Source organism: Tachysurus fulvidraco, chromosome 8 (assembly GCF_022655615.1).
Source record: "Tachysurus fulvidraco isolate hzauxx_2018 chromosome 8, HZAU_PFXX_2.0, whole genome shotgun sequence".
NCBI classification, from domain to species: Eukaryota; Metazoa; Chordata; class Actinopteri; order Siluriformes; family Bagridae; genus Tachysurus; species Tachysurus fulvidraco.
The window spans coordinates 10,165,427-10,191,548 of NC_062525.1; the positions used below are offsets into that span (position 1 = coordinate 10,165,427).

Sequence of the window (26,122 nt, forward strand, 5' to 3'; positions counted from 1 at the left end):
AGAAAGACAAGAGTAAACGTCATCAAGAGGCGCCGCTTAGAAATGCTAAGTGTTTGTTTATTTATTTAGCTACATTTTGAAGACTGTATATAGATCGTAATGGAAGTAAACAAGGACGAAGCCGAACGGTGCATTGAGATTGCAATCAAAGCTATAAAGAGTAACGAAGCTGATAAAGCGAAACGGTTTTTAGAGAAAGCACAGAGATTGTTTCCGACACAAAAGGCAGACGGTAAGCGGTGATAATCCGACTAGCTTTGCTTTAGTCACATCTTTCATTTCACATTAGAGACAGCAATCAGCTTTGTCATGTTGTGAAGTATGTGTATTATCACTTAAGGGTCGTTAGGGTGTTGATCTAGTGTTAGATTATTATTATTATTAGTGTCATTTTTATTGTAACTACATGAAACAAATGCATGCAGAAATTCTGTGAAATTTGTAAACATGTGGTTTTGTAGTTGTTTGTCAGACGTGATGGTGACTAGCTGTCATATTACATTTAACTGCATTTTTACCAGACACCCTTATCTTATCCAAATAGACTTACATTATATAATTTTTATACAATTGAGGGTTAAGGGCCTTGTTCAGGGGCCCAACGGTAGCAGCTTGTTGACCTGGGATTCGAACTCACAACTTTCTGATTGGAAGCCCAACACCGTAACCACACATCCATCACTGAGCCACACACAAAAATGCAATTACATGTACAAATCGCAAGTAATGGTAAGCCTGTATTTTGTTTAAATGTTAATTAAATGCAGCTGAATATGCTCATGTAGACTTTTTTTTCCATTTATGACTAAAATAAGTCAACTTACTTTTAAATAATTACAGCATGTTACTAAATGTTGTAAACATAAAATGACAAGTTTTAATGCAGGTGCACTGGTTCATTTATCGCCAACAACGATTAATACGAAGACTAATTTCTTTAACGTTTCACCGTCTTTCGGTGTTAAAGTTTGGTATGGTATTTAATGTTAACTAAAGCTGAGTTAACACTAGTTAAAGAAAACATATTAGATTCAACTTTTTTGTCATTACACACGTACAAGGCAACGAAATGCTGTTTAGGTCTAAACATAGAGCAATAGCAGCAAGTGCAGGATATACAGTTTTTAAAACATTTAAATGAGTTAAATAAATTTTAACATAACATGTTATGTTTAACATGTTATTTACATGTTACTGCTGCTGCTGCTATTACCATCTACAGTGGTGTGTGTATGTGTATATAAACGTGTCAACATTGTAAACCTTTACATACCGATAACAGTCTGTATTGCTATATTTACATAGTCTTCCTGCTGCATATTATTTATATACTTTTAGTGAAATTTCCCCATTGTGGGATGAATAAATGTATATCTTATATACTTCCTGCAGTGATTAGGTAGAGATAACACAGCTGTATAAACACTGGGTATTCTGCCAGCCCCATGTAAGTTATGTTTTCCCAAAATTTTTACAGACCCTTGACTGAGAAAGTACACCTAGCTTCCGATTGGTAGCCCGACACCTTACAGAGAATATGTTTTTTGAATTGTTCAGTTGTTAAACACTCTCTCACTCACTCACTCATTTTCTACCGCTTTATCCGAACTACCTCGGGTCACGGGGAGCCTGTGCCTATCTCAGGCGTCATCGGGCATAAAGGCGGGATACACCCTGGACGGAGTGCCAACCCATCACAGGGCACAGTTGTTAAACATTTGTCTTGTAATTTATTCTAATCAAAGTTGTTGTGTAGTTATTGTGTGGGGCATGTGGTAGCCAATTGGAAGTTTGTGAGTTCTATCCCAGGTCCAGCAAGCTGCAACTTTTGGGCCCCTAAAGAAGGCCCTTAACCCTCAATTGCTCAGCTGTATAAAAAAAATGAGATAATGTAATTCGCTCTGTATAAGGGTGTCTGCTAAATAATGTAAATGTTAAGATTCAAGGCAGCTTGATGGATAAATTTTGAAAATGGGATATGTAATGTAACACGATAGCAATAATCCAGTGGGATTAAAAATGAGTGGCAGTTTTTCAAGATGAATTATTTTGTCATGTGGGTGTTTATCAGAGTACTACACCTTTTTCCACCCCATTACTTTAACGCTCCTGATTCAAATCACCAGTTTATTATTCATATAAATTAAGTTATTATGGACAAAAAAAAATCATTATCCTGTGCTGAGAGGCAACAGTTTTTTTTAACACAAACACCCTGAAGTGGGAGGGTTTAACATTTTATTCTTTTTTTTATTCAAACATTTTTTAGTCTTTCCATGCTTTTCCTGAGTGTGGAATAATCCTACATACAGTGACTGGACTCCTTCCTTCAATGTTTACTTCAGGTTCTTGGGGTCGGTTGAAATAGAGTAAATTCCCTGATGCTGTGTTTTGTGTAATGTATTTAAAAATTCTTGCACACATTAGTTAACTGTGCTGAGAATAAGATCTTTCTGTTTTAAAATTTCTGAATTAATGACAATCTAATTATTGTTGGCACTGGCATAAAAGCTAGAACTGGGCAATGTGATAAGTATCTTTAAGTGTCAGTGCTTCATTTTTACTCACCAATGATTTCATTATCTTTAATTTCTTCATAGAATTCATAAGTTTTCATAAATGCTGGCCAAAATTCTCTGGAAAAAAAAACCTCAGCAAAATTATATATGGTGATATCGTTTATAGTGAATTATCGTGCGATGATATTGTCGCTATATCTCCCACCACAGTGCGTGCTGTGGAAATGCTTTAGCTTATTGCTATTATTTCTGTGTTTTTCTTTTTCAACATTCACTTTCTTTTGCTTTTGGTGGTTGCAGCACTGTTGGAGTCTCTGCAGCAGAATGGTGATGCATCCAGTTTTGCAGCAGATGGCAAGAGTCCTGAGGAAAACCAGCCCAGCGCTAATAACCACAGTGCTGCAGAGGAGAAGAGACCTGAATCTGCCAAAGTGTTCACTACAGAACAAGCAGATGCTGTGAAAAGGTAAAGGTACTGGATTGTGTCTGTGAAATTTCCACCTGTCAGACTCAACATGCCTAATTCTTATTTCCTGCATGAATTTTGCTCCAATTCGAAGGTGTGACCTAGTCTTAGGGTTTTCTTGTATTTATGCTGACACTTTCTGTGTGTTGTTTAGAGGAAACAGAAATACAAAAAGAAAAAGATAAGAACCCTACCACCTGCACGAGGTCCACCCAGCCTATCGGTAGTCTGTTAGAAATCAAGTTAACCCAGTTAACCGCCATATACTCGCTAAGTAACCTTTGTTATCATGCCTGCTGAATCAGCCAGTCATGTTGGGCTACAAGGCACATAAAGAGAGAGGACATGTAGCTTCCTCAAATCGCTTTAAAAGGAGAAATATTTTTGCTGAAGCTTTGCTATTAACTTGCATGAAAGAAACCTTGTATTGTAAAAAAAAAACCCCAAAAGAACAAAACGCCAACCAGCCTGTGTGAGCTGCATTTAGATCATGATTTCTGCTTAACCCCTGTAACCAGTACAATATCTTTCCATTCTGTTGGTGGAGTGGAAATGGACTTTCAGTCAATAAACAAATGAACGCATGATATAAATATACGTGATGTATGAACGTCTGATATAAAATGCATCAGACACGGTTGGCTTTCAGCGTGAGACGTTTTTACCTCAGTGTGGATAATCAGACAGAATATTAATGGTTGAAGATGACACCTTCAGATGTCTGATGCAAATTCAGTGCTGAATACGGACAAAATCAAACAGGGACGACTTCCATTTTCTGGCCTGAGTTAAAGCGTGTTCAACTTTTTATTTCGTCTCTTTTCCTCAGTTCCAGTTCATTTTAGACGTCTGTAAATTTGTGGTTAAGGTTAGATAGTGCCTTATTTACACAGAAGACATATCCAGAGTCTAATCTTGCCCTCATATCATTGTTTTTCTGTGTTTTTGGCAGAATAAAACAATGTAAAAACTACTATGAGATTCTTGGGGTGCAGAAAGATGCAGCAGATGAGGACCTTAAAAAGGCATATAGGAAATTGGCATTAAAGTTTCACCCCGATAAGAACCATGCACCTGGAGCTACTGAAGCTTTTAAAGGTGAGTCACGTTGCTTATTTACTTCAAATCTTCTCTCGACACTCTGATGTACACCATTTTTTATTATACATTAGGCTATGGAACATCCTTTTTTGTCATTTATTTTTCATCAACTCTCCAGTGTTCTAACAGCTGTATGCAGTATGCATCTTATATACATTGCATTCTAGGCCAGAGCTTCCAGATGTTCTGTATATATTCCTGTTTTACGCAGCTATTGGGAATGCGTACGCCGTGTTGTCCAACCCGGAGAAGAGGCGTCACTATGATCAGTATGGTGAGGCGAAAAACTGTGCTGGCAGACGAAGACACTCCGAACGAGACTTCCAGCCCGATATCTCCCCAGAGGATGTATTTAACATGTTCTTTGGAGGAGGATTTCCATCTAGTAAGTATCTGTGTGATTGTTCAATTAGGCACAGATACACACCCTCTCTGCAGCAACATATTTCCAGATGTGGCTTTTCTTTTTCATATCTCCTCAGTGATCTTGTGTTATTATGGCGCGTAATAAAAAGCTGAGCAGCGATTTGAATACTGGTATCTGATTATGAATATCCTGGTGTATGTAACCATGCACATCTGTTGAAAGTATTTGATAGATCTTGGACAAGCTATTGTAATCTACTCGTTGTGTTTTCAGTGCGTATTTGAGACATTACCGTATTAGTAAGTGACTTAATTTTTCTTAATTAACTACAAGCTTGACCTGTTTGTGGCTTTATTTTACGTCACGTCGTGTTCACAGGTAACGTTCACATGTACAGCAACGGGCGAATGCACTTCAGCCAGAGGAACGGCGCAAGACGGGAAGAAAGACGTGTAAGTAAAATGCCCTCAAATAGCTCTTTGAATCTGAGTAAACATGCAGGAGCTTTGGAGCTTTCTTTTACTTTTGTACTTCAGTTATCTGTAGCTGATGTGGATAATCGGGTACGTTTAGTTTGATCAGTTGCTAGGGACAATTTATTATTATGCAATTATGTGAGTGAATTTAATTGTAATAAATAAATGAATAAAGGCAGTATTATGTGATCAAAAGTTCGTGGACAACTAACTATCACACCATGAGCTTGTTGAAGGCTTTCTTATTTTGTGCTCTGGTGTGTCATGCTGGAACAGAATCGGGCCTCTTGTTTTCAGTGAAGGAAAGACATATAAAAAATAGATTTTATACATTTTAATACAATTGTGTGCATACAACTTTGTTGCAACAGTTTGGGGAAGAACCACATTTGACTAGATCTGGTGTCCATAAACTTTTGTCCATGTGGAGTTCTTCAGTAGAGTTTGGGCTTGCAGGATTTTTTTTTATTTTATGTAAATTTACTTGGGCACTAATTCTTGTAGTGCATTGCTTTTGTTTTTGCTAAACCACCATGGTATTGTTTATGGAGATGGAGGTAGCAGGAGGATGTACAGTAAGACCTTTGGCTCGTGTTAATCAGTAGGGGGCAGCAGTGAGGCGTGTACGCTACAGAAAGGACGTAATAAATGTTCTTGAATAATTCACCTGTTAATTGACTTTTTATATCTTATAATTTTTCCTCAAGGTTCTTGTTAGGGTATGGGTGTCATTTTGCTGGCTATTTTGTTGAACCTCACATATAAATATGATTTATTTGTACTATTAAAATTAATGAATTTAACACTCGACCTGTATTTCTGTGTTTGGTCTTAGCTTTGGTTAAGTTTAGTTTTGGTCAGCATAGTAGTTAGACTAGGCTTTGGTTTATGCCAGTAGAAAAAATTAAATACGTTGCATTTAAGGTGTGTGTGTGTGTGTTTGTGTTTGTGTGTGTGTGTGTGTGTGTGTGTGTGTGTGTGTGTGTGTGTGTGTGTGTGTGTGTGTGTGTGTGTGTGTGTGTTGTGCTACAGGGTGGCTTGGCTCTCTTCGTCCAGCTCATGCCCATCATCATCCTTGTTATTGTGTCCACTCTCAGCCAGATGATGGTTACTGAACCTCCTTATAGCCTCCACTACAGACCGTAAGTGTCCAGTACACACACACACACACACACACACACACACACACACACACACACACACACACACACACACACCTTTATCCCAAGGATTTGATTATAATTTAAAGATCTGTCTTCAAATATCAAATGCATAGACACCAAACCCTCCACTTTGGCATTCATTTGCTCAACCGTCTACATTAACAATCACACACACTCCCTCACTGCCTCACCGACTCACATTCACACACACACACACTCAGACACACACTCAGACACACACTCAGACACACATACAGACACACATACAGACACACACACAGACACACACAGACACACACACACAGACACACACACACAGACACACCCACACACAGACACACACACACAGACACACCCACACAGACACACCCACACACAGACACACCCACACACAGACACACCCACACACAGACACACCCACACACAGACACACCCACACACAGACACACCCACACACAGACACACCCACACACAGACACACCCACACACAGACACACCCACACACAGACACACCCACACACAGACACACCCACACACAGACACACCCACACACAGACACACCCACACACAGACACACACAGACACACAGACACACACACACACACAGACACACACACACACACAGACACACACACACACACACACACACACAGACACACACACAATAACAGACACACACACACACACAGACACACACACAGACACACACACAGACATAGATATGCAGTATGTAGTCAGGCAAAAATCCTGGCACAAGGTTATTTATCACACAAAAGCCACTTTATGTTAATACAAATGACACTGTTTAATCCTCTATGGTATTTTGACAAATCTGAAAGGAAAACCTATTCTGTATTAACTTCTATTTCTTGGAATCTTTAGCTTCATTTTATGCTCAGTTATCACTAAGTTCATTAAAATATTATGATGGTTCATAATAATAATAATAATAATAATGAACAAGGTGGCCTCAGTGAAGGGTGTAAAGCAAGTTTGGACTTGATTTGACAGCTTATTGATCCAGACTGTTCACTCAGTGGAGGTATGGCAAGACCTGTGAGGACGTGATGGCCGTGTGAACGCGTAGTACTATTGGATAATCCAGCTGTTGTGTGCTGATGTCATCACCGAGTAGCCTGTTAATCAATAGATAATCATATTCATGGAGCGACCAGCCTGTTCCAGCTGACGCAGCCAATTCGGCTACTCTGACATAATTCTCAGTCACACTGAAAAAAAATTGACTTTAAAAAATTGATTTTATATACAAAACATTCTGTACATGATTGCCGTGTCTTTGTAAAGACACGTTGAGTCATCTGGCCCACTCATGATGAACTCATGTTATCGCTCCTGGGGTTAGCCTTGTCATTGCATGTTCATTGAAACCTTATAACAGCTTCCTGTTCCAGTCATGATAATGTTTTTTATATGATGTTCTTTTGTCTTAAACATATATATATATCATCATACCCATTTGAAATAGCTACATTATTTTGTCATAGAGCCTGAAATTGAAATCATTAAAAAAAGAAAATTCCAGATTTATTTATTTTCAGTTATTTTTATTTTAGTTTTATTTATTTATTTACAAATTGAGAGAGATGGAGAGAGAGAGAGAGAGAGAGAGAGAGAGAGAGGGAAACTAGAATAACTGAGTTTAGTCATCAGACTCCTGATCTAATACTTCTTAGAGCCACGTTTTGCTTTAATTACACCATTAATCTTACTGGATATTTGCATATGCCTGTACTAGCTTTGCACACCTAGATTAGGGAATATTTATACATTCTTACTTGCAGAATTGCTCAAGTTTAGTCAAATTTCATGGTGAGCTGCAAAGCACTGCTCTCTTCAAGTCCACCCACAGATTCTTATCAGATTTAAGTCAGGGCTCTGACTTGGCCACACAAGTATGTTCTGCTTACTGTTCTTAAGCCATTGTGTTGTTTTTTTGGCAGTATGTTTAGGATCATTGTCGTGTTGTAAAGTGAATGATCTTCCCATCTTCAGCTGTCTAGCAGAAAAAAATTGCATGTACTTGGTAGCATCCTTTTTCTTTTCAATCCTGACCAATCGCCCTGTTCCTGCTGAAGAGAAACACCCCCAAGACATAATGCTGCCACCAGCATGCTTCACAGTAGGTTTGGTATGTTTTGGGTGGTGTGCTGTGTGCTTTTCACTAAATATAGCATCATCAGACCATAGCACCTTTTGCCAGTTGGCATCAGAGTCTTCCGGGTGTGTTTTTTGCATAGTGTAAATAATCTTGGTGTAAAGATTATGAGATAGTTATCACATGTACAGACCCAGCAGTCCTAGACATAAAGCCATGTAAGTCTTTCAAAGTTGCCTTTGGCCTCTTGGTAGCTCCTCTGATCAATGTCCTCTTGTCTCAGTCATCCAGTTTGGACAGAAGGCCTGATCTAGGCAACTTGCTGGTGGTACCATACATTTTCCAGTTCTTATTGATGCTCTGAAGAGTACTCAGAGGGATAGTTACAGATTTTTTTTGTACCCTTCACCTTACTTCTGCCTGTCTATAACTTTTTTAAGCACTTTCTCACCCATGGTGAATTCTGCACTACCATGCACTTACTAACAATGGAATCTTCAATAAACCCTTGGTTTTTATTCTGATGCAAAATAAACCACTACAATTTGTCAGGTTAACCTGGGGTTTGATCTGAAGGTTCATTGGTTTTTGTTCACAAGTTCAAGTATTACTGTAAGGGCTGGTCACAGTCTCTAACCAGCTATTTCACTAAATAATTTTTAAGAATTCTCCAGAATGTTTTAAAATGTTCTATTCACATTGACGATGATGGTTATAATGTGTACATACAGCACAAAAAAAGTTAGACTTTATTTTTTTCCTGGGTGTAATGTCACAAAAGATATGATGAATTTCTTTAGGCGCTCTGGCACTCTCCTTGTTCTTTCTTTAAAAAAATAAAATAAAATATTAAGCCGTATATGTCTGCTGTTCCTTACTAGCAGTCTTTAACCGAACCTTCATGTGATCCTCCTCAATCAGGCTGTCCCGGCGTGACGATCCCTTAGCAGAGTGGACTGAGTTGGGCCACAGTATAACATGAGAACATGATCTCTTCACTTGTCTCTTTGACCCTGACTGTCGATCACATGCACTCTGTGTTGAAAGAGAAGTGTTTCAGAGATTTCAGCCATCACCGTATCTCCTTCTCTTTTGCTCCCTGATTGAGTTGAGCCGATGAACGGATAATAAAAAGTCTACAGACTTTATACTGTAGACCTTGAAACCCGACCTTTGAACCGAGGATTCCTCCACACCTCACCTCATGTACACGTGCTGTTTCTCTGCGTTTATATCACTTGTGCTGTTTTGGGTTCCAGTTCTGCAGGTCACACCCACAAGCGGCTGACTGAGACCCTGCATGTGCCGTACTACGTCAGCGAGCGTTTCAGTCAGGAGTACAGCGGCATGAACCTGAGGCAATTGGAACGCAGCGTAGAGGACGAATACATCTCCACCCTTCGCAACAACTGCTGGAAGGAGAAACAACACAGTACGGTCTTCCCACAAACACATTCATCTTAACACCACACCTTCATACATCTGATTAATAAATTGATAAACAGAAAATTTCAGCTCATTCTTCATCTCCCATTTCCCAGTTAGAACTCTTGAAGAAGAGAAGTTCTACGATGCTTTAAATGAGCAGACTCACTCCTATTTCTCTATAGAGCTGTATTTAGAGATTAGAGTTTAGAGTAGTTTACAAGGTACATCGCTGCTCAGTTTATTTTTTTGTCACCGCTAACACCTCTAACGTTGCCAGGCTTTTCTTGCTTAGACATGCAACGGGATGTGAGTTTCTCAATCACATCTTTAAATTTGCATCCTTTTAAAAAAGCAATAGGAAGAATTTCTCAACCGTGTCTAGGCCACGTCCTTTAAATAGCACTTAATTGGTAGAATATGCTGATTATATATAAAAAATTTATAAAATTTTCTTTAAAAGCTTGAATAATATCCATATGTGGTTAGTTATTTTTTTCCCTGTGTGTGGAGCTTGTGTTTTCCCTGTGCTTCAGGGCTTTTCCTCCATGTATATCCGTGTGGATTGGCATCTCTGAATTGTTCGTAGTGTATGTATGGGTGTGGGAGTGTGTGTGAATGTGCCATGTGATGGGTTGGCATCTCATCCAGGGTGTTCCCACTTTGTGCCATGAGATAGACATTAGCCTGTGTAGGATAAGCAGGACATAAAATTACTGGATGAAAGGAGACAAGATTTCAACAAATCATCTAAACCCTGCTGTAAGAATAATATTGATCATGGCAGGTTTATCCACTAATCCACTCCAGTCCCATAAAATAGCACTTAATACTGCAGATGCATGTATGCAGCAATTCCTAATTATAATTTATAACTTGTTCAGATGAAGCTCTTTCACTCTTTCACTCTTTCCCAATGACTCATTACTAGTTTTTCAGACCAGATGAAGTACTGATTGTTTAACTTGGCCATCTCCATGTGACTATTAAAGTAACCTTGTACTTTGCATTGCATTTGTTAAAAATCTATTTGGATGAATGTAAAACTAGCAAGGTGATCCAGATTTGCATCGACTAACCTGAAATGTAATTGTTCCTGCGTTAAGATTAGGTTTATCCCAAGTTGCAAACTTCTGCACTATTCTGTGCTATAGTGTAGTAGAAACAGCAAGTAGTGTGTTCACAATGAAAATGAAGCACCCTTTGAGCACCCAGATGATGGACTAAATAAATAACAATGAAGTATGAAATGTTGGACACTTCATGCACTCGACGGTTGCAGCTTTGCATGTGTAGTGGACGAGGGACGGGGCCACCAGGTGCTGACACTGGATGAGAAACATTTTAGACGACAACACTCAAAAGAAAGATTAGATCTTACAAATGACTTTTAAATTAGCACATATTGTGCCATTTATTTTACAAAAGTCTACATTAATTCACAATATCCTGCTAAAGCTAACAGCGTCACATTACTTGCATTTGCTGCCGTTGCTATCATTTGCCGGGAAGCTGCTTAGACTTCCAGATATTTTTGGTGTTTCAGTAGAGACGATACCACCCTTCTAACATTTCATACACTAGGTAGTAGACTACATAGTGCATAGTGTAAGCCCATAGTGTGTAGTACTGGACCCAGCTATTATTGTGCCTGATGTGTCTGCACTAAAAGGTAGAAATTGAAGATTGTTGTCTAGTCATTCTGATGTGTAGTATAATTCCCAGTACAGTATATATTATAATAAAACAGTTCTAATGCTGTTGCAGATAGACAGAGAATATAGTCTTATTTATTTAAAAAAAAATCTCCAGTTCTACTTTATTCGTGACTTTTTAGTCATTTAGAGTTTCAGTGAATTTCAGTTGGGTTCCTGACTCAGCAATACTCGCTCAGCTGTCCGCGTTCGGCCTCCAGACAAAGCCACAAAACCACAAATCATTTCCTCCTATTGTGTGGCTTGGGTTTTTTGGTTATTTCTTCAGAAGCAGGCACGTCATACTGCATCATGATTCATAAAAGTTAGGCCAGGTTTCTTGATTCACACGTATTCTAACTCTTACTCCATCATCTGCTTCATCATTAAACTCATTTGAGACTTCCTCTTTTAAACGTTCTATCGAAATGTTAACAGTAACTGAAAAACAAACACACACACACACACACACATATACACACACACACACACACACACACACACACACACACACACACACACACACACACACACACACACACACACACACACACACACACACAAGTCTAAGCAAGTAAGCAAGTCTGAAAAGAAGAGTGTTTAAAACGATCGGTATTGCTGTGTTTGTGTGTCCACAGAGGAAGGTTTGCTGTACCGTGCACGCTATTTTGGTGACAGTGACCTATATCAGAGAGCTCAGAGAATGAACACACCCAGCTGCTCCAGACTGGCCGAGGTTCAGACTTAAGTTCACTGCTAATCCAGCATGATCCTGGCAGGTGAGAAGGAGAAATGTGTGATGCTGCTTGACACCATGATTTATTCGTTTAAACAGAACGAGTTTGTAATGTTTACAAAATGAACAGCCCAAATGGCATCCTCAGCCATACAGCCCTAATGTAAGTGTGACTGCCCTGAAATCATTTTTGAATCCCTACTATCCAGGTGCAGAAAATGAATAGTTAGGACATACAAATGTGATTAGCTCCTACAGATTGACAAATATATGAATGGTTTATGACTGTGCATTCACTTCTACGTTAGGTCAAGATGGATTTTTGCAACCTATCGTATGTTAGTTAATCTGTTGTATTACGTCATTTCTTTCTGCAGAAGTCACTAATAATGCAAATGTCTGCAAATTTCCTAGTTGTGGGATGAATACAGAATTATCTTATCCTGTCATATTTTGTTACTAACTATTTAAGAGATTTTTGGTAAGATACTGAGGCTGAAATTCCCTAATGGTGCATTAAGGCAATAAATACAACAGGACATGCTGTTATAAAACAAATAATCACCCACAGGAAGGTGTGATGTGGCTCGATACGAAGCACTGTTTATTATTTCTTAACAGCAACATCATCCAGCCGTATCCACACCAGCTTCCTAGCGATTCCGGTTTTAAATTTATTGATGAATGCCATGTCAGCTAATGAAGCATTAACCATTTTATAGTTGCGTTTAATGCTGTGAAACATCCGTGAGACAAAAGGGCACATTTCAGGCCCAGGAAAAGACAATTGTTTACGTAGCACTTAAAGCACTTTGCTGCACAATAGAAATGATTGGACAAAAAGGAGTGTAAACAGCAGTAAAGGATCGTCACTATTACCATGTTTACAGAGTTCTCTTCTGTCAGTGTCCTCTTTCAGTCCCTTATCAATGCTTTAGTGACTTTCTAAAACGTGACCTTATACTTAGGAGGTCCATAGCTGACCTTTATCAGTGTGAGAAGACCTTACAGCCCCACCACACGCTGAGCGTCACGTTCATGTCATCGTGACCAATTCCAGGCACATTTCACAATCACCCTCTTAAACTGCTGGACTGAATTCTATACGACGTGCCATTTAAAAGCACCAGCATGCAACTTGATGCACTTGACTTTACATGAGTTATTCTGCACTGTAACACATACATTACACACACTATTGCAGCTTGCACTACTCACTCATTTGCTACTGTATATTGTGTATTTTGCAAACAGTATAATCTGTATATCTAATTTACCTGTATAGCGTTGTCTGTCAATTAAATGTATAGTGTCCTTATTCTATCTGTACATTTGAGGGTCACAAACAGTCGGCATCAAATTTCTTGGGTGTGTAAAACCTACTTGGTGAATAAATCTGATTCTGATTGTGATTTCTTTTGTTTTTTAGGTATAAAATTGAATCTTCCAAGAAAAGCGGTGGCAAACTAGTGACATTGAGCCAAGGAGAGATTTCTACGTGTGTGTGTGTATATGTCTGTGTGTGTGTGTGTGTGTGTGTGTATATGTCTGTCTGTCTGTCTGTGTGTGTATGTATGTGTGTATATGTATGTGTGTGTGTTTGTGTGTGTGTGTGTGTGTGTGTGTGTGTGTGTGTGTGTGTGTGTGTGTGTGTGTGTGTATTGTTTTGTGTGTTACAGAGAGACAAAGAGAGATACTTGTTAGTGAAGGATAATTTTGTAAGGGTTTGTAAAGAAAAGGATCTTCTTCCTCCAGCCCTTTCCAGACCTGAGCAATACCTCAGTTATTAAATGATCCAATCTTTTTATCTATCTGAAACGCATTTAATTCCCATCAGGCTGAAACTTGCATAGGGTCGTCTACATATTTTTAATCGGTTTCGTATAGACCACGATCTAGTCACGTTGCATTAAATTATTAATTTATATAACTGTACATTTGAGATTTAGCTATGCAGGATTTTATTGATTAGGTCACAGGTTAAATAAGCATTAATATGAAATGAAGATGAATAAATACTCCATTCTTTAACCCTTTTATCTTCACTAGAATTTACACTGCTCTTTAGTTATATAGTATTTATTCAAGGATCAGGATTTTTATTTGAAGTATGATATGTCTATTTTTACATTTTGCAATGCTGTCTAAAAAATCTGTTGTAGTGCTTCTCCTGTGGATGAGAACAGAACAATAAAATCTGATGTGCCACACTTCAGCCTTACAAGTTGGTGTGTTTTGTGTTGGGTTTGTGCTGAGGAAATGTTATATTGTGTGTACAGGGGTGGGACTGGTAGCTGTGTTTGTGTTTCAGAAAGGGGAAGAATGAGTGTGTGTGTGTGTGTGTGTGTGTGTGTGTGGGTGCGCTTGACTCATGGTAGAATTTGGCAGGCTGTGTAAACTAAAACATGCAGTGGCTCACGTTCCTCAGCAGTCAGTAGTCACGTCTGGATCATACCAGTCTCTGCTGGATTTATATTTCTGATGCACTTTATATTTTTCTCTCAAGATTTTTCGCTTTGGAAAGTTTTTCTAACTGAATAAGGATTTCATAAGAGCACACAGTCATACACCATTTGAAAACAGTGTTATATCATTAAGTTGGTAAAACATAAATTTAAAATGTGTGAAAGTTGCTTGTTTTTCTCAGAAGCTGAAATACAGATTCACAGGAAAGTTACAGTTTAAGGTTTTTCCTGTTTTCTTTAAACCTGATCCAAATGGGCTGTTCCTAAAAAGCATCGCAACACAAAAATGCTTGATGGTTTACTGATACATTTCAGTAAACTGTCTTTCTGTACTTTACGGAAACCGATCGGTTAGTTATATAGACACGGACAAGAAAAACACTTATTCTCCAGCTCTGTGATATGGAAGAGTAAAAAGCTCCTGAATTCAGCCAGTCAGATGGTGGAGCTTGTTTATTAGAGCATTCAGCAGAAATTCAGAGCATAGAAGTATACGAGAACTTAATTGATTTCTGATGACTGGTATCTGCAGATCGAGGTGTTTTAATTCTTGCCTTTTTTTTTTTTAAAATAACTGCAGTGTGTGTTCTGCGATCAATCCTGATCAAGTTACTGTCTGTGTAGTTTGGATGTTGTCCCCACATGGGTTTCAGTTTTAAAGAATTTAATTTTAATCTTTTTGAATGTCAGATCACAGAATTTTTAAAAGTTGCCTCCATTTGTGAAGTTCAAAATTTAATTTAAACAATTGCTGCTTATTCCAGAAATTGAGCTACATTTTAGAAACAAACAGCTATTTGCTGTAGTCTTCCTTGCAAAACTAAATCAGAGGCAATGCTTTAAAAAAAAAAAAAAAAAGAATATATAGGGCCTGGATGATTAATGGGTTGATTGTTCTAAGGAACCCTTCTATAAAGTATTTTTGTACCGTATTGTAGGGATTTTGCAGCACAATGGTGAAGCTCAGTGTGGTGAACAAAAGCAATCAATGAAGCAAAGATTTCTTCAAAAATATTTTATTTTCTGATTTTCCTTAATGCACGTATAAAATGTAACAGCATTTGAATATCAAATAAATAATGATGCACAAGTGAATATGCATGATAACGGTGTTTAAAAACAATTAAGATGCGAATAACCCATTTTAAACAAAAGATCATCCTTGGATCAGAAAATGCTCGCTGGATTTAAAAAAAAACAAAAAACAAAACAAAAAAAAAACATGACACGGGTAAATCAGGTTAATGAAATAGCTGCCAGTCATTTTCAGAAAATAAAACGTGAGGTAAACATTTCAAAGCAGTAGACAAAACGGCACCAAACAGGTTTGAGAACTGCCTGAAAGAAGTGCAATATAATGAATGCAGTATCTATAACGTACATACAGCAATCGGTGAATATGAGGATGCAATTACATTTTTGTACTCTATGCTTTTTTTTGTATAAACACCCTGGTGACAAAAGTGAGACCTGCAACATCTGGTAAGATAATCAATATAAAGCCAATCGACACAGTATTATCTGAAGTCCTTGGTTCAGATCACTAAAACGTTGACCTCACAGAGCCATAAATGCCTCAGAAATACCCAGATTTGGTCCTTGTGGCTCAACATTCTTCAATAAGCAGCTCTTCTGAGCTGTACAGTTTTCTTTTGATCACTCTGAAGCCAGTGCTGAGTTTTAGGGCAGCTCTCAAAGGCAGTGATGAAGATTTGGCAATAAACAAGCCCTGGATCTTCGGCCATATGCCTCCTGACTCGGGCCTGAGGACAAGAGTGAGCTGAAAGGTGGGGACAACGCAGGGGTCAGCAGCAATCTGGCTTACACTGTGAAACATCTCTCCCTGCTGCACACACAGATCGATGAGCGCCCCCCGGAGGCCACATGGCTCACTTGCTGCCAGCTGCACCAGCTCGCTCCCTATGTGTTCTAGCAGCTTGTTGGGAATAAGAAGTTTGGCACAGTGCAATGTGCAGCCTTTTGCTTCAATCAGGCTAAGAGCAATCTGTTGGACTACTTCTTTACAGAGGCTCTCTTCTGTCGGGTCATAGAACGTGTCAGCATCCATAGCAGACAAGTCAGGAAGAGATACGGAACCTGGAAAAGATTGAAAATTTGCTTTACACCATGCCGAGTAACAAGAAATTGTTATACAGCATTACAATACGGAACATGCAGGTTCTGACTTAATTACGTCATGATGCAGTTTTTTTTTAATGCGTACTGCAGAGATCAGGTGTTTCTAGAACTCACCAAGACCAACGTTGCTCATAGCAACATGCTTTCTAAAGCAATTCAGAATACCAAATTTAACACTTGTGTGTTAGGAGTGTTGATTTGCACTTCTGAGTGCTTCATGGTAAGTACTGTAACCTTTAGGCTTTAGGCACAAAGGATCTTTTTATCTTAAATGTTAACCTTTACAGTATATGCAGATGACTTAAAGCCCGAGTACAAAGAAAAAGCCAATAATCCAAACTAGAAAAATAAATAAAAGAGATCATGTTTAACCTACCAGTATCTGAGCCATCGTCTGTGACACTCTGCTCAGATTCGGAGTCTATACTGTTACTACTGCTGAGTTTCTGCACCAGGCCGCTCCAGGACAGCCTCTGTGGAGCTTCATCAGCCCAAACACTCTCACTCTGTGTCTTCTGCATGACTCCAAACCTCAACTTCAGCTCTACAGGATCAAATGATGTGCTTCAATTATTCACACCTGAGAAGGAAAGATAACAACTTATAAAAATGTGTCCAGGACAAAAAAAAAAAAAAAAAAAAATATATATAGTACTTCAGTGATTCCTGAATCCTAAACAACTTTGGGTCCAATAAATAAATCAAGCAATGAACACAATGTTGAAGCAAAAGTTTTTGCATAAAAAAAATATAAATCCAAATTTGTGTTGTGAATATTGTGAGATTCAAAAGCTTATGCAGTATTTGTTTCTAGAACAATAAGCTTCATCAGGGTTTCTCTGGATGCTTCATTTTTGCACCTTTATCCAGAGTGACTTACATTTTCATTTCAACGTATAAAACTGAATAATTGAGGGTTAAAAGGGCCTTGTTCAGGGGATTCGAACCCATGACCTTCTGGTCAGTACCCACTGAGATATAAACATCTAAAGCCAACTTAAGCTATAAATGAACCCTTTAAGAGTTTCATCAAAGCTGAAAATAAACTTTTGCTACGTTTCATTTAATCTAATCTCATCCTACATGCTTATAATAATCTACTGCTCAGTTTTGCAAACTGGACAACTGAATAGAAACAAAATCAAGTCTCATTAACATGAAAATAACCTCCAGACACTCACCGAAATCGTGTGGCAGTAAACCGAGAGGCAATGTCTTGGCAGTAGTTGATGATATATCCCAAATTTTCGGCGAATTACTCTCTTAAACTAACAAAGAACCGAGACGCCGGATTAAGTGCTTCTCTCCTTCCTTCCCTCAGTGCAGCAGTTACTCTTCTGCAAACACTGATGTCATGAGCGAGAACAAAGCTGTTTATATAGCTCCGCCTCACCGAAGAGTTCCACGCCCCCTAGAGACAGCTCAGCCAATCAGCTTTTAGCGCACGTTCAGCGCGTTCCACTTTGCCCAGTAACACCAAGCGCCCACAAAACCATTGTTTGGTGAGGAAGAGAAAAACACCGCAAGTAGTCTTTTGTTTCACCTAGAACAAGTTGGGACACAACCTGTCTGTGCGTTTGTCCGAGCTATATGGACATTTGGGACAAAGTTAGTGTTTGGAACACTGTTTTATATCATGTTTGTGTGTATTTGTACCTACATGTAAACACCAATCACACATCATTGCATGCATTTTGGTCATAAAATGATATATAAAAAAAAAAATAATAATAACACCAAATCTAATGCGATAAAAACATGCATGCATGCATTAAACATGCATTAAAACAGCAATCAGTGTAACGGTTGTATGGACTGCACTATGACGTCACTCGCAATGCATTGTTTGTACACTCATGCATCAGGCTGGATATCTGTGAGAAAGAAGTGAGTACACAGAAAAGGGTGCAGGTTCTACAGGAGATTGCAGTCTGTGATGCAACATTACATCCCTCCATATAAATCAGTCCTACGGTGGTTTATGTCTCAATACATTTTTATTTGTTACCACTCACAGATGCACACAAAACCACACAAGGTTAATAAATGTGCATTGATTTGGGTGAGAAATCTACAGCACCTCTTGTGGAGACAGAAATCGGTATGATGTAATGTTGCACAGTCTTGCATGAATCAACATTCTGTCATTTTACTCTTCATCCGACTGCAAAAAATGTACTGGGAGTGACAAAGACCTGAGATAACTGGCCTGAAATGTACAAATGTAGTATCTGATGCATAAAAAACCCAATGATATATAGATTAATCGGTTATATGAATTTATATAGTGCCACTGTTATTCCTTTTCAGCATTACTTTATTCCCAACACAGCTAGTTTGAGTGTATATAATGTATATACAATATACACTACATAAAAATATATATGGATCAAATAAAGAAATAGTTAATATGCCTTTATTTGCTGGTTCCTATTATTTAGATATTCATTTAAACATTGGGCTTTAGAATTGTAGTAATTTCTGCTGTCTGAAATTAGTACATTAACAACTTATGGAAGAGAAGTAGAAAATGATTGTTCTGTATATTAATAACGAATGATTTTTAATGAATTATGTATGATGTGAACAAATTATGTCAATGCTATAGATATCTTTTAATCCTGAGTATGTTTTACATTTTGATTTTGATTAAGATAACCATGTTGGAGGCAAAAACAATCCCCACGACACACAAACACCTATAAAATTACATCAGTTAATAATGAACCCAGTGGAAATGTATTCATTAACAGATAACACACAACAACCAGGACGTGACATTTAGCCTAGGATATCCATTCAGCATATCTTTAATCGTAACAGAGCAGTTTATTCTTAGAACTCAGTTAAATTGTGTTAGTGATTTACCTGAGGCTGTTTGTCCTGCTGAATATATGTGCACACTTCACCTGACTCATAAAAAGGGTGTAATTTATAAGTTTTTGCCAGTTCATGGATGATTTGGAAGTACAAGTGAGAGCTGGACAAATTGTTCTCTTTGCAGTCAGGATGACCAGTACAGCACATAACAACAATATTTTTTAAGAAGTTACAGTACTGTTGACATACCATAACAGGTTTTGGAGAGGGGAGAGTTTGTGAGTTGGGGTGAAAATGTAGTATGTGTCAGATCCAGCAGTATACGCTGTACGTTTGGTCCCGCCCTCGTAGAACAGGACGTACTGTACATTCCCCAAAGTTTACTCAATGCTCTTTTCATTCAGATGCAAAACAACCAGCAGTCTGAGTTTCACATAGCAAATTCAGGAAGCAGTATATATAAACAAAGCTCAGTGGGCAACATTTATTCTGCTCTCAAAGAGAAAAAAACAAAGCCACCAGAAAAAAACATGATATCAGTGGTACATTAGTTAGAATTATACGTGTGTTCAGTATGCTGTGAGCTTGTTCTGAACACAGCAGTTAGCTTTATAGGACAAAGAGTGTGGGCTTTATTTGCTATCTCTCTGCACCCCCTCTGTCTTGCTTTGTCTTCTCCTGTTTCTACAGCTGCTACAAGTAGGCTATATGCACTCGCTCGTTTTCTCACTCACACAAACATGCAGAGAGGGGGAGGATAACCTCACAGACCACAGCACTAAAATTAATAGCAACTCTGAACGAGCGTGGAACAAAGCACAGGGCTCCTGAAGACAAAAACAAGATATGTTTCAGCTTCTAAATCAGACGGCTACATTTGTAGAAAAGTTTGAGCAAACCTATCTATCTATTTCTTACATATACTGTGCATGCTTTAAAAGTAAAAAGGAATATTACACAATATCTAGAATTGCAGTTTGGACTTTCTATGTAGCTCTTTGAAATGGATGAAAAAAATCAATGCAATAATTGATTTATTAAATTTAATCACAGATTTAAGCAGTTTTATTCCACACACACACACACACACACACACACACACACACACACACACACACACACACACACACACACACACACACACACACACACACACACACACAGATCAGGTAGATGTGTAAGAAGTCAAAGTTTTGGTACACTTCTGCACATGATTAGTCTGCTGAAAGATCTGTAACATAAGTAAGTATATTTACATTTAAGTATTCAGTTCCAATATAAAAAAAGGGTGCATAAATAAATGATAAAAAAAGAAAAAGAAAAAAAGTTTCCATTCTGGTTAAAAAATGATAAACAGAAACGTATTGTGATCCATAAATTAATATAAGCAGTATACGGTTAGCTATGATGTTGTGAAACCTAACAGCTGCTCAATAGGTTTATATTTCCACTCGTCTGCCTCCAGCTCCTCCACCAAGCTGGCCAACTTCTCCATACGGGATACCTGCTGATCTACAAGCACACAATAGCAATAAGTCATTAGTATTAGGTTTAAGCTTTTAGTTAAATTAGCAGCAAATTTTAAGCTTATTGTTGTTGATTGTTAAAAAAAAATCAGAACAATGTTTAACTTACCATGCTTCACCTGCTTTAGAGTTGAAGCCACTTGATAACTAAAAACCGATTCGCACAGAAATCTGTCTGAGCCGTCTGAAAAGTAAAGAGTGAAACTGTACAGTAGAATTCAAATATCTGCTAGTGATAAAATACCTTTGCTTACTGGATCAATAACCAACAAATAAAACACAAAATAGTTTAAAATATTTATAAGGAAAGGATTAATGTGTGAAAGTCAGAATTTCTATTACCACCACCTTTTGTCAGACATCACAATTGATTATTTATTTAAAAAAACCAAAAAAAACCCATCTGTTTTACGTTTAACCTTGTGAAACAATACAAATGACACAAAGAAGTCCCTGTTATCACTGACACTGTTGTAGCTATAAACAGCCATTCCCACACAAGCCTCTCTTTTTTCCTTTCCTGATGTTATTAACTCCAAAACTTGCTGCTTGTCATGTTACAGAGAAACCAGAAAGCACATTATGTCCTGAAGCTGTGACACTAGAGAGTCCTTCAAAAACACCACAAACATCCCCTCACAGAAAACATCACCATATCGACAGTTACACACTTTTGCCTATTCTTAAGTGAAGTGTGCACCATACAAGTCTCTGTGCATGTAGTTTGAAGCGCAATATTATAAATCTTGTCAGCAGACTGCTGTGATTTAAAATGAATCAATGCCTACTGACCAATTAGATTCGAGAATGCAACAGGCCATGTAGAAAAAAAAGTAGACACAGTAAAGAAAGACCTCTGTAAAACATCCTGTTTGTTACACACACACAAAATATGTAAAATGTAAAAATTTCAATTAGTAAAATCTATACACACCACCATTTAACACCTTAGACATGAGCAACATAAAGCCCTGTCCTATCCTGTCTTTCCTCTATACAATGTTCCCTTTATATAAATGTATGTCTGTGTGTGTCTATAAATACCCAAACACTGTTATAAACATGCTCCCTTTCGTTCGAGCCAGAACTCTTGCCGAGCTAAGCACAGAGATTGAGGATATGCCAATTCACCCAGCACAATGAGGACTAAAGTAGAATGGGGGCTTCACTCATTAATGCCCTCTGTTCTTTCTGGAGACAAAAAGTGCAGACGGCTGGAAATTACCGTCCGTGTGGGGATTAATGACCCAGACACTTTCGACACAGTTGGGGCAAAAACAAATGGCACATTATGGTGCATTTCCCCCCTCAGTATATCTATTATAACTTGGTATGGAAATGAATGCCTACAAACAGAAAGGATTTGGAAAATGAGTGTCCGCTGTGTCATCATACAAAAACACTGTATAAAAACACAAATAGAATCAGGGGCAACAGTGGCTATTGATCAGATATCAAAAAGCTGTAACAGGAGCCCTGTACGTGACCTCATCTGTTCCCCAGGCATCGTATCATGGCTGACTCTGGGGTATTCTCTTCTGTGTAAATAGGAGGTAGATCTGACGAATGTAATTAAGCATCAAATTAGGTCTTCATTTAGCTTTTTGTGCTCACTATCCAAGCAGAACACAACATTCATACTCCTGTGTTCAAGTAGGACAACTTTGACTCAAGACTTGTGTGGCATCCGCACTCATTGGAAGTAGAAAAACTTTTACATGCAACTAATTTATTTATTTACTTTTTGTCTTGGCAGCTGGTATTTCTATAAAGTACATCTACACATGCTCAAACTATACTTTGTGGATGTGGACAATAACCTGGTATATTACACAACTCAATTTGTTTGAACTCTTGTTGATCTTACCGTTCTTCCATATACATAATTGTGCTACCAGTCAATTTGTATTCTTGACATATTGACAATGCAACTACTGTTATATAAATACAGTGAGGGGTATTTAGGCTAGGCCACTAAAATCTGTTTTTGTTTGATGAACCATGTCTTCACATGCAAAATCTGATCAATTCTAATCAGTGAAATTCAGTCTTCAGCCTCTAATACATAACTCTGCATAAAATACACCCCTGACTTAAAAAAACAAAAACAAACAAACAAACAAAAAACCAGAAGTAAGGTATTTGGCAAACCTTCCATCATCTCCCCAGCTCCTTTGGGATATGTGTAGAGAACTTTTCTTGGGGGGATGAGCTCTGATGCACTGAAGCCAGATCCAGTAACAGAGCTCCCACTGACCCCTCCGGCAGAGGATGATGATGAAGATGCTGCTGCCATTTGGCCTACAGTGCTGGGTCAACACAAGGCAGTGTTTCCTGTGTGTGGGGGGAAAATATGGTCTAGTTAATAAATATGCACAGGATTTTGAAATAGCATGAACACTTGCTGCTTAAGATGAGGATAATTCGGATTCAGCATGCAACTCTGGATACAAAAGCATTATGAAGGGTATGACACATGGACTTCTTCACCCTGTGTGTGCTAAACATCAGGAATAATTGGTTCCATAGGGTGAAGAAATGTTTCTAAATTTATTAGAATGGACTAATTGTAGCCCATTTGTTTCTATGCAGCTCGTCAGCACCGTTCTACCCTGTGATTGACACAGGGTAGAACGGCTTAGTGGTTAGCACGTTCACCTCACACCTCCAGGGTTGGGGGTTCAATTCCCGCCTTCGCCTTGTGTGTGGGGAGTTTGCATGTTCTCCCCGTGCCTCAGGGGTTTCCTCCGGGTACTCCGGTTTCCTCCCCCGGTCCAAAGACATGCATGGTAGGTTGATTGGCATCTCTGGAAAATTGTCCGTAGTGTGTGAGTGAATGAGTGTGTGTGTGTGTGATGGGTTGGCACTCCGTCCAGGGTGTATCCTGACTCGATGCCCGATGACGCCTGTGGCACAGGCTCCCCGTGACCCGAGAAGTTCGGATAGGCGGTAGAAATTGAATGAATGCTCATCAGAACTTGGAGATTAAGAATAACAGCTGGCTGAAGTTGTATTTATTTATTTATTTATTTATTGTGGCTCTGCTGTTTTGCTAGCGTTTTTTGTGTTTGCGAAAAAATAGCATACACATCCAATACAGTGTTAACCATATCTTTTGCACAGAAGTGCAAGTTTCTGACAACATGACATGACTAGGAACACTTTTTTTTTTAGACACCTGAGCTTCTTGAACATCTCATTCCCCATTTAATCCCGCTTTGCTTTTATAATAACCTCCACTCTTCTGAGAAGGCTTTCCACTAGATGTTGGGATTTCATTCAGCCACAAGAGCTTTATTGAGATCAGGCTCTGATGTATACAATAAGGAGGTCTGTTGCAGTCAGTGTTCATCCGAAAAGTGTTTAGTCAGATTGAGGACAGATCAGATTTTGGAACAGGAACAAACCATGTCTTCATGGACCTTGGATGCCTTAGTTCCAGTGAAGGGCAAATTGTAAAACTACAGCATACATTCAATACAATTGTGTCCTTCCAACGTTGTGGAACATTTTGGGGAAGAATCACATATGGTGTAGACAAACTTTTGGCCATACATGAATTATATACTTGTTTTATATATACAAGCTAAAGTATTTATGGCCAAAGCATTAACATCAGAACTCAGAAATGTACATACGTTAGAGGTAGCAACAAGCTAATGTTTACAATATAATTAGCAAGTTAGCAATAATTAGCATTAGCATCTAGATGAAAACTCATCATTCGTTTTTAAATTAGTTACAGCACACATAGATTTTTAATTTAAAATGTCATTCATAAGAGTCACTAGAATGTATACAACGTATAACATGTATAAAAAAAATAAATAAAAAAGCCAACTCACGGCGTGTGCTAAGCTAGCTCTGGTGCTACTTCTGGTATGATGCGTAGACTCTGTTCAACCTCAACAGCGCCATCTACAGCCTCGGAAGAGCGAAAAAAATCAATCAAATTGTGTATTTCCTGTGACATAGCGGAAGTAGGAAGTCTACTTCTGAGCATCTGGAAGATATTTAACTGTAGGTATGATGCTATTTTACACGACATGACCATTTATATATTTTTATTTAAAACCATACTGATCACATGCCATGTTAAAAGTATTGCTTTTGTTATGCTACACTTCATACAGATAACTAGTTTCAATGGTGTCTCTAAAGTGTACTAATGAACTTATGGCTTTTCACCAACTACTGCATCTAATGTGTGTCAGCTTTGACCTGAGGTGTTTTGTGAGCTTTTAGCTGAGTGGTTAAGGTTTTGGACTATTGACCAGAAGGCCATGGGTTTGAATCCCAGGTCCACCAGGCTGGCACTGCTGGGCCCCTGAGCAAGGCCCTTAACCCTCAATTGCTCAGTTGTATAAAAATCGTAAGTCACTCTGGGTGAGAGTGCATTAATGCATTTTTAGTCCAAGTTTCTTCAGCCACAACTTAATATTAATATGTGTGTGTTTTTGTACGAATGACACACTACAATGACTTTTGCACTCATGTCGAATACGATGAAATATTAAAAAAAGGCCGCAGACATTGCCATGCACACGTATGAAATGAGAAATGTAGTTTCCCCAGAATTTTGTGCAGTCAAACACTCAAAGTAGGGAAGTGTAAGATTAATATTATACAGAAAATACACTATACAACATACAATCCAGAATTACATAAACAAACTATACAGTGAACACTACAATTTTATAATAATCCTTGACAGCAGTATAAACATTTAATGTGATGTGTGCATCTAGACATGTTAATTATTGTGGCTCTTTTGTAAAGTGAAGCCTAAAAAGATTTATAATACCAATTCAAGTGGTGTCAATTTGTCATAATATTGTCTACTACTAGCCTGAGCAGCTTGGCCCTGTAGCTAGTCAGACCAAGCTAGATTTTTCAGTGTTTAGATAAACTAACAAGTGATTTAAAGGTTTACAATGATCTGGTCTGACTTCTGCATTTACCAAAGCAACTTACATTTTTACAGGGTTTAACTGAGCAGTGGAGGGTTATAGGTCTTTATCAAGGGCCCAGCTGCAGTGTTGCCAGTTTCAGTTTCTCTTAGCTTAGACACAAATTGTTTGTGTTGCTATATATAATTAAATGTTTTTT

The 26,122-nt window shown here is 38.3% G+C and overlaps 4 protein-coding genes across 8 annotated transcripts in view; 2 read left to right on the forward strand and 2 right to left on the reverse strand.

The window, feature by feature from the left end:
• On the forward strand, positions 1-14,273 carry dnajb12b (DnaJ heat shock protein family (Hsp40) member B12b). The gene is made up of 9 exons (XM_027177709.2): positions 1-232; positions 2,820-2,985; positions 3,938-4,083; positions 4,298-4,471; positions 4,832-4,905; positions 5,962-6,071; positions 9,468-9,640; positions 11,966-12,106; positions 13,493-14,273. The coding sequence occupies exons 1-8, from the start codon at positions 100-102 to the stop codon at positions 12,073-12,075; spliced, it is 1,086 nt and encodes a 361-aa protein (XP_027033510.1). The 5' UTR covers positions 1-99; the 3' UTR covers positions 12,076-12,106; positions 13,493-14,273.
• anapc16 (anaphase promoting complex subunit 16) lies at positions 6,095-25,014 on the reverse strand. 2 transcript variants are annotated; one of them, XR_007143749.1, is made up of 5 exons: positions 24,859-25,014; positions 23,165-23,347; positions 21,123-21,197; positions 20,562-20,999; positions 6,095-6,146 (listed from the first exon to the last, which is right to left on the reverse strand). XR_007143749.1 is itself a non-coding variant. In XM_027177528.2 (4 exons), exons 2-4 carry the CDS (start codon positions 23,307-23,309, stop codon positions 20,890-20,892), a joined length of 330 nt encoding a protein of 109 aa, XP_027033329.1. In that variant the 5' UTR covers positions 23,310-23,347; positions 24,859-25,014; the 3' UTR covers positions 19,946-20,889. The 2 variants fall into 2 exon arrangements, 1 of the variants encoding a protein (XP_027033329.1); XM_027177528.2 differs by lacking the exon at positions 6,095-6,146 and having other exon boundaries at positions 19,946-20,999.
• Positions 15,529-18,025, reverse strand: ddit4 (DNA-damage-inducible transcript 4). Its single transcript, XM_027177526.2, has 3 exons — positions 17,849-18,025; positions 17,044-17,247; positions 15,529-16,625 (listed from the first exon to the last, which is right to left on the reverse strand). The coding sequence occupies exons 2-3, from the start codon at positions 17,186-17,188 to the stop codon at positions 16,135-16,137; spliced, it is 636 nt and encodes a 211-aa protein (XP_027033327.1). The 5' UTR covers positions 17,189-17,247; positions 17,849-18,025; the 3' UTR covers positions 15,529-16,134.
• The window catches only part of ascc1 (activating signal cointegrator 1 complex subunit 1), a 20,090-nt gene continuing 18,867 nt past the window's right edge, over positions 24,900-26,122 (forward strand). For 3 of the 4 annotated variants that reach the window (XM_047817746.1, XM_027177523.2, XM_027177525.2), the window contains exon 1: positions 24,900-25,033. The gene's annotated coding sequence lies outside the window, so the exon portion shown is untranslated. Of the gene's footprint in view, positions 25,038-26,122 lie in introns of all 4 variants that reach the window. The other variant, XM_027177524.2, reaches the window with a different exon arrangement.

Excerpts from the sequence above, each read along its gene's own strand:
- dnajb12b (XM_027177709.2), top strand. The coding sequence starts at position 100 with ATGGAAGTAAACAAGGACGAAGCCGAACGGTGCATTGAGATTGCAATC. Across the intron at positions 4,472-4,831 it reads TGGAGGAGGATTTCCATCTA|GTAACGTTCACATGTACAGC; the intron begins GTAAGTATCTGT and ends TCGTGTTCACAG. Across the intron at positions 9,641-11,965 it reads CTGGAAGGAGAAACAACACA|AGGAAGGTTTGCTGTACCGT; the intron begins GTACGGTCTTCC and ends GTGTGTCCACAG.
- ddit4 (XM_027177526.2), bottom strand. The coding sequence starts at position 17,188 with ATGCAGAAGACACAGAGTGAGAGTGTTTGGGCTGATGAAGCTCCACAG. Across the intron at positions 16,626-17,043 it reads AGACGATGGCTCAGATACTG|GTTCCGTATCTCTTCCTGAC; the intron begins GTAGGTTAAACA and ends AATCTTTTCCAG.
- anapc16 (XM_027177528.2), bottom strand. The coding sequence starts at position 23,309 with ATGGCAGCAGCATCTTCATCATCATCCTCTGCCGGAGGGGTCAGTGGG. Across the intron at positions 21,198-23,164 it reads AGCTGGGGAGATGATGGAAG|ACGGCTCAGACAGATTTCTG; the intron begins GTTTGCCAAATA and ends TTTACTTTTCAG. Across the intron at positions 21,000-21,122 it reads TCTAAAGCAGGTGAAGCATG|ATCAGCAGGTATCCCGTATG; the intron begins GTAAGTTAAACA and ends GTGTGCTTGTAG.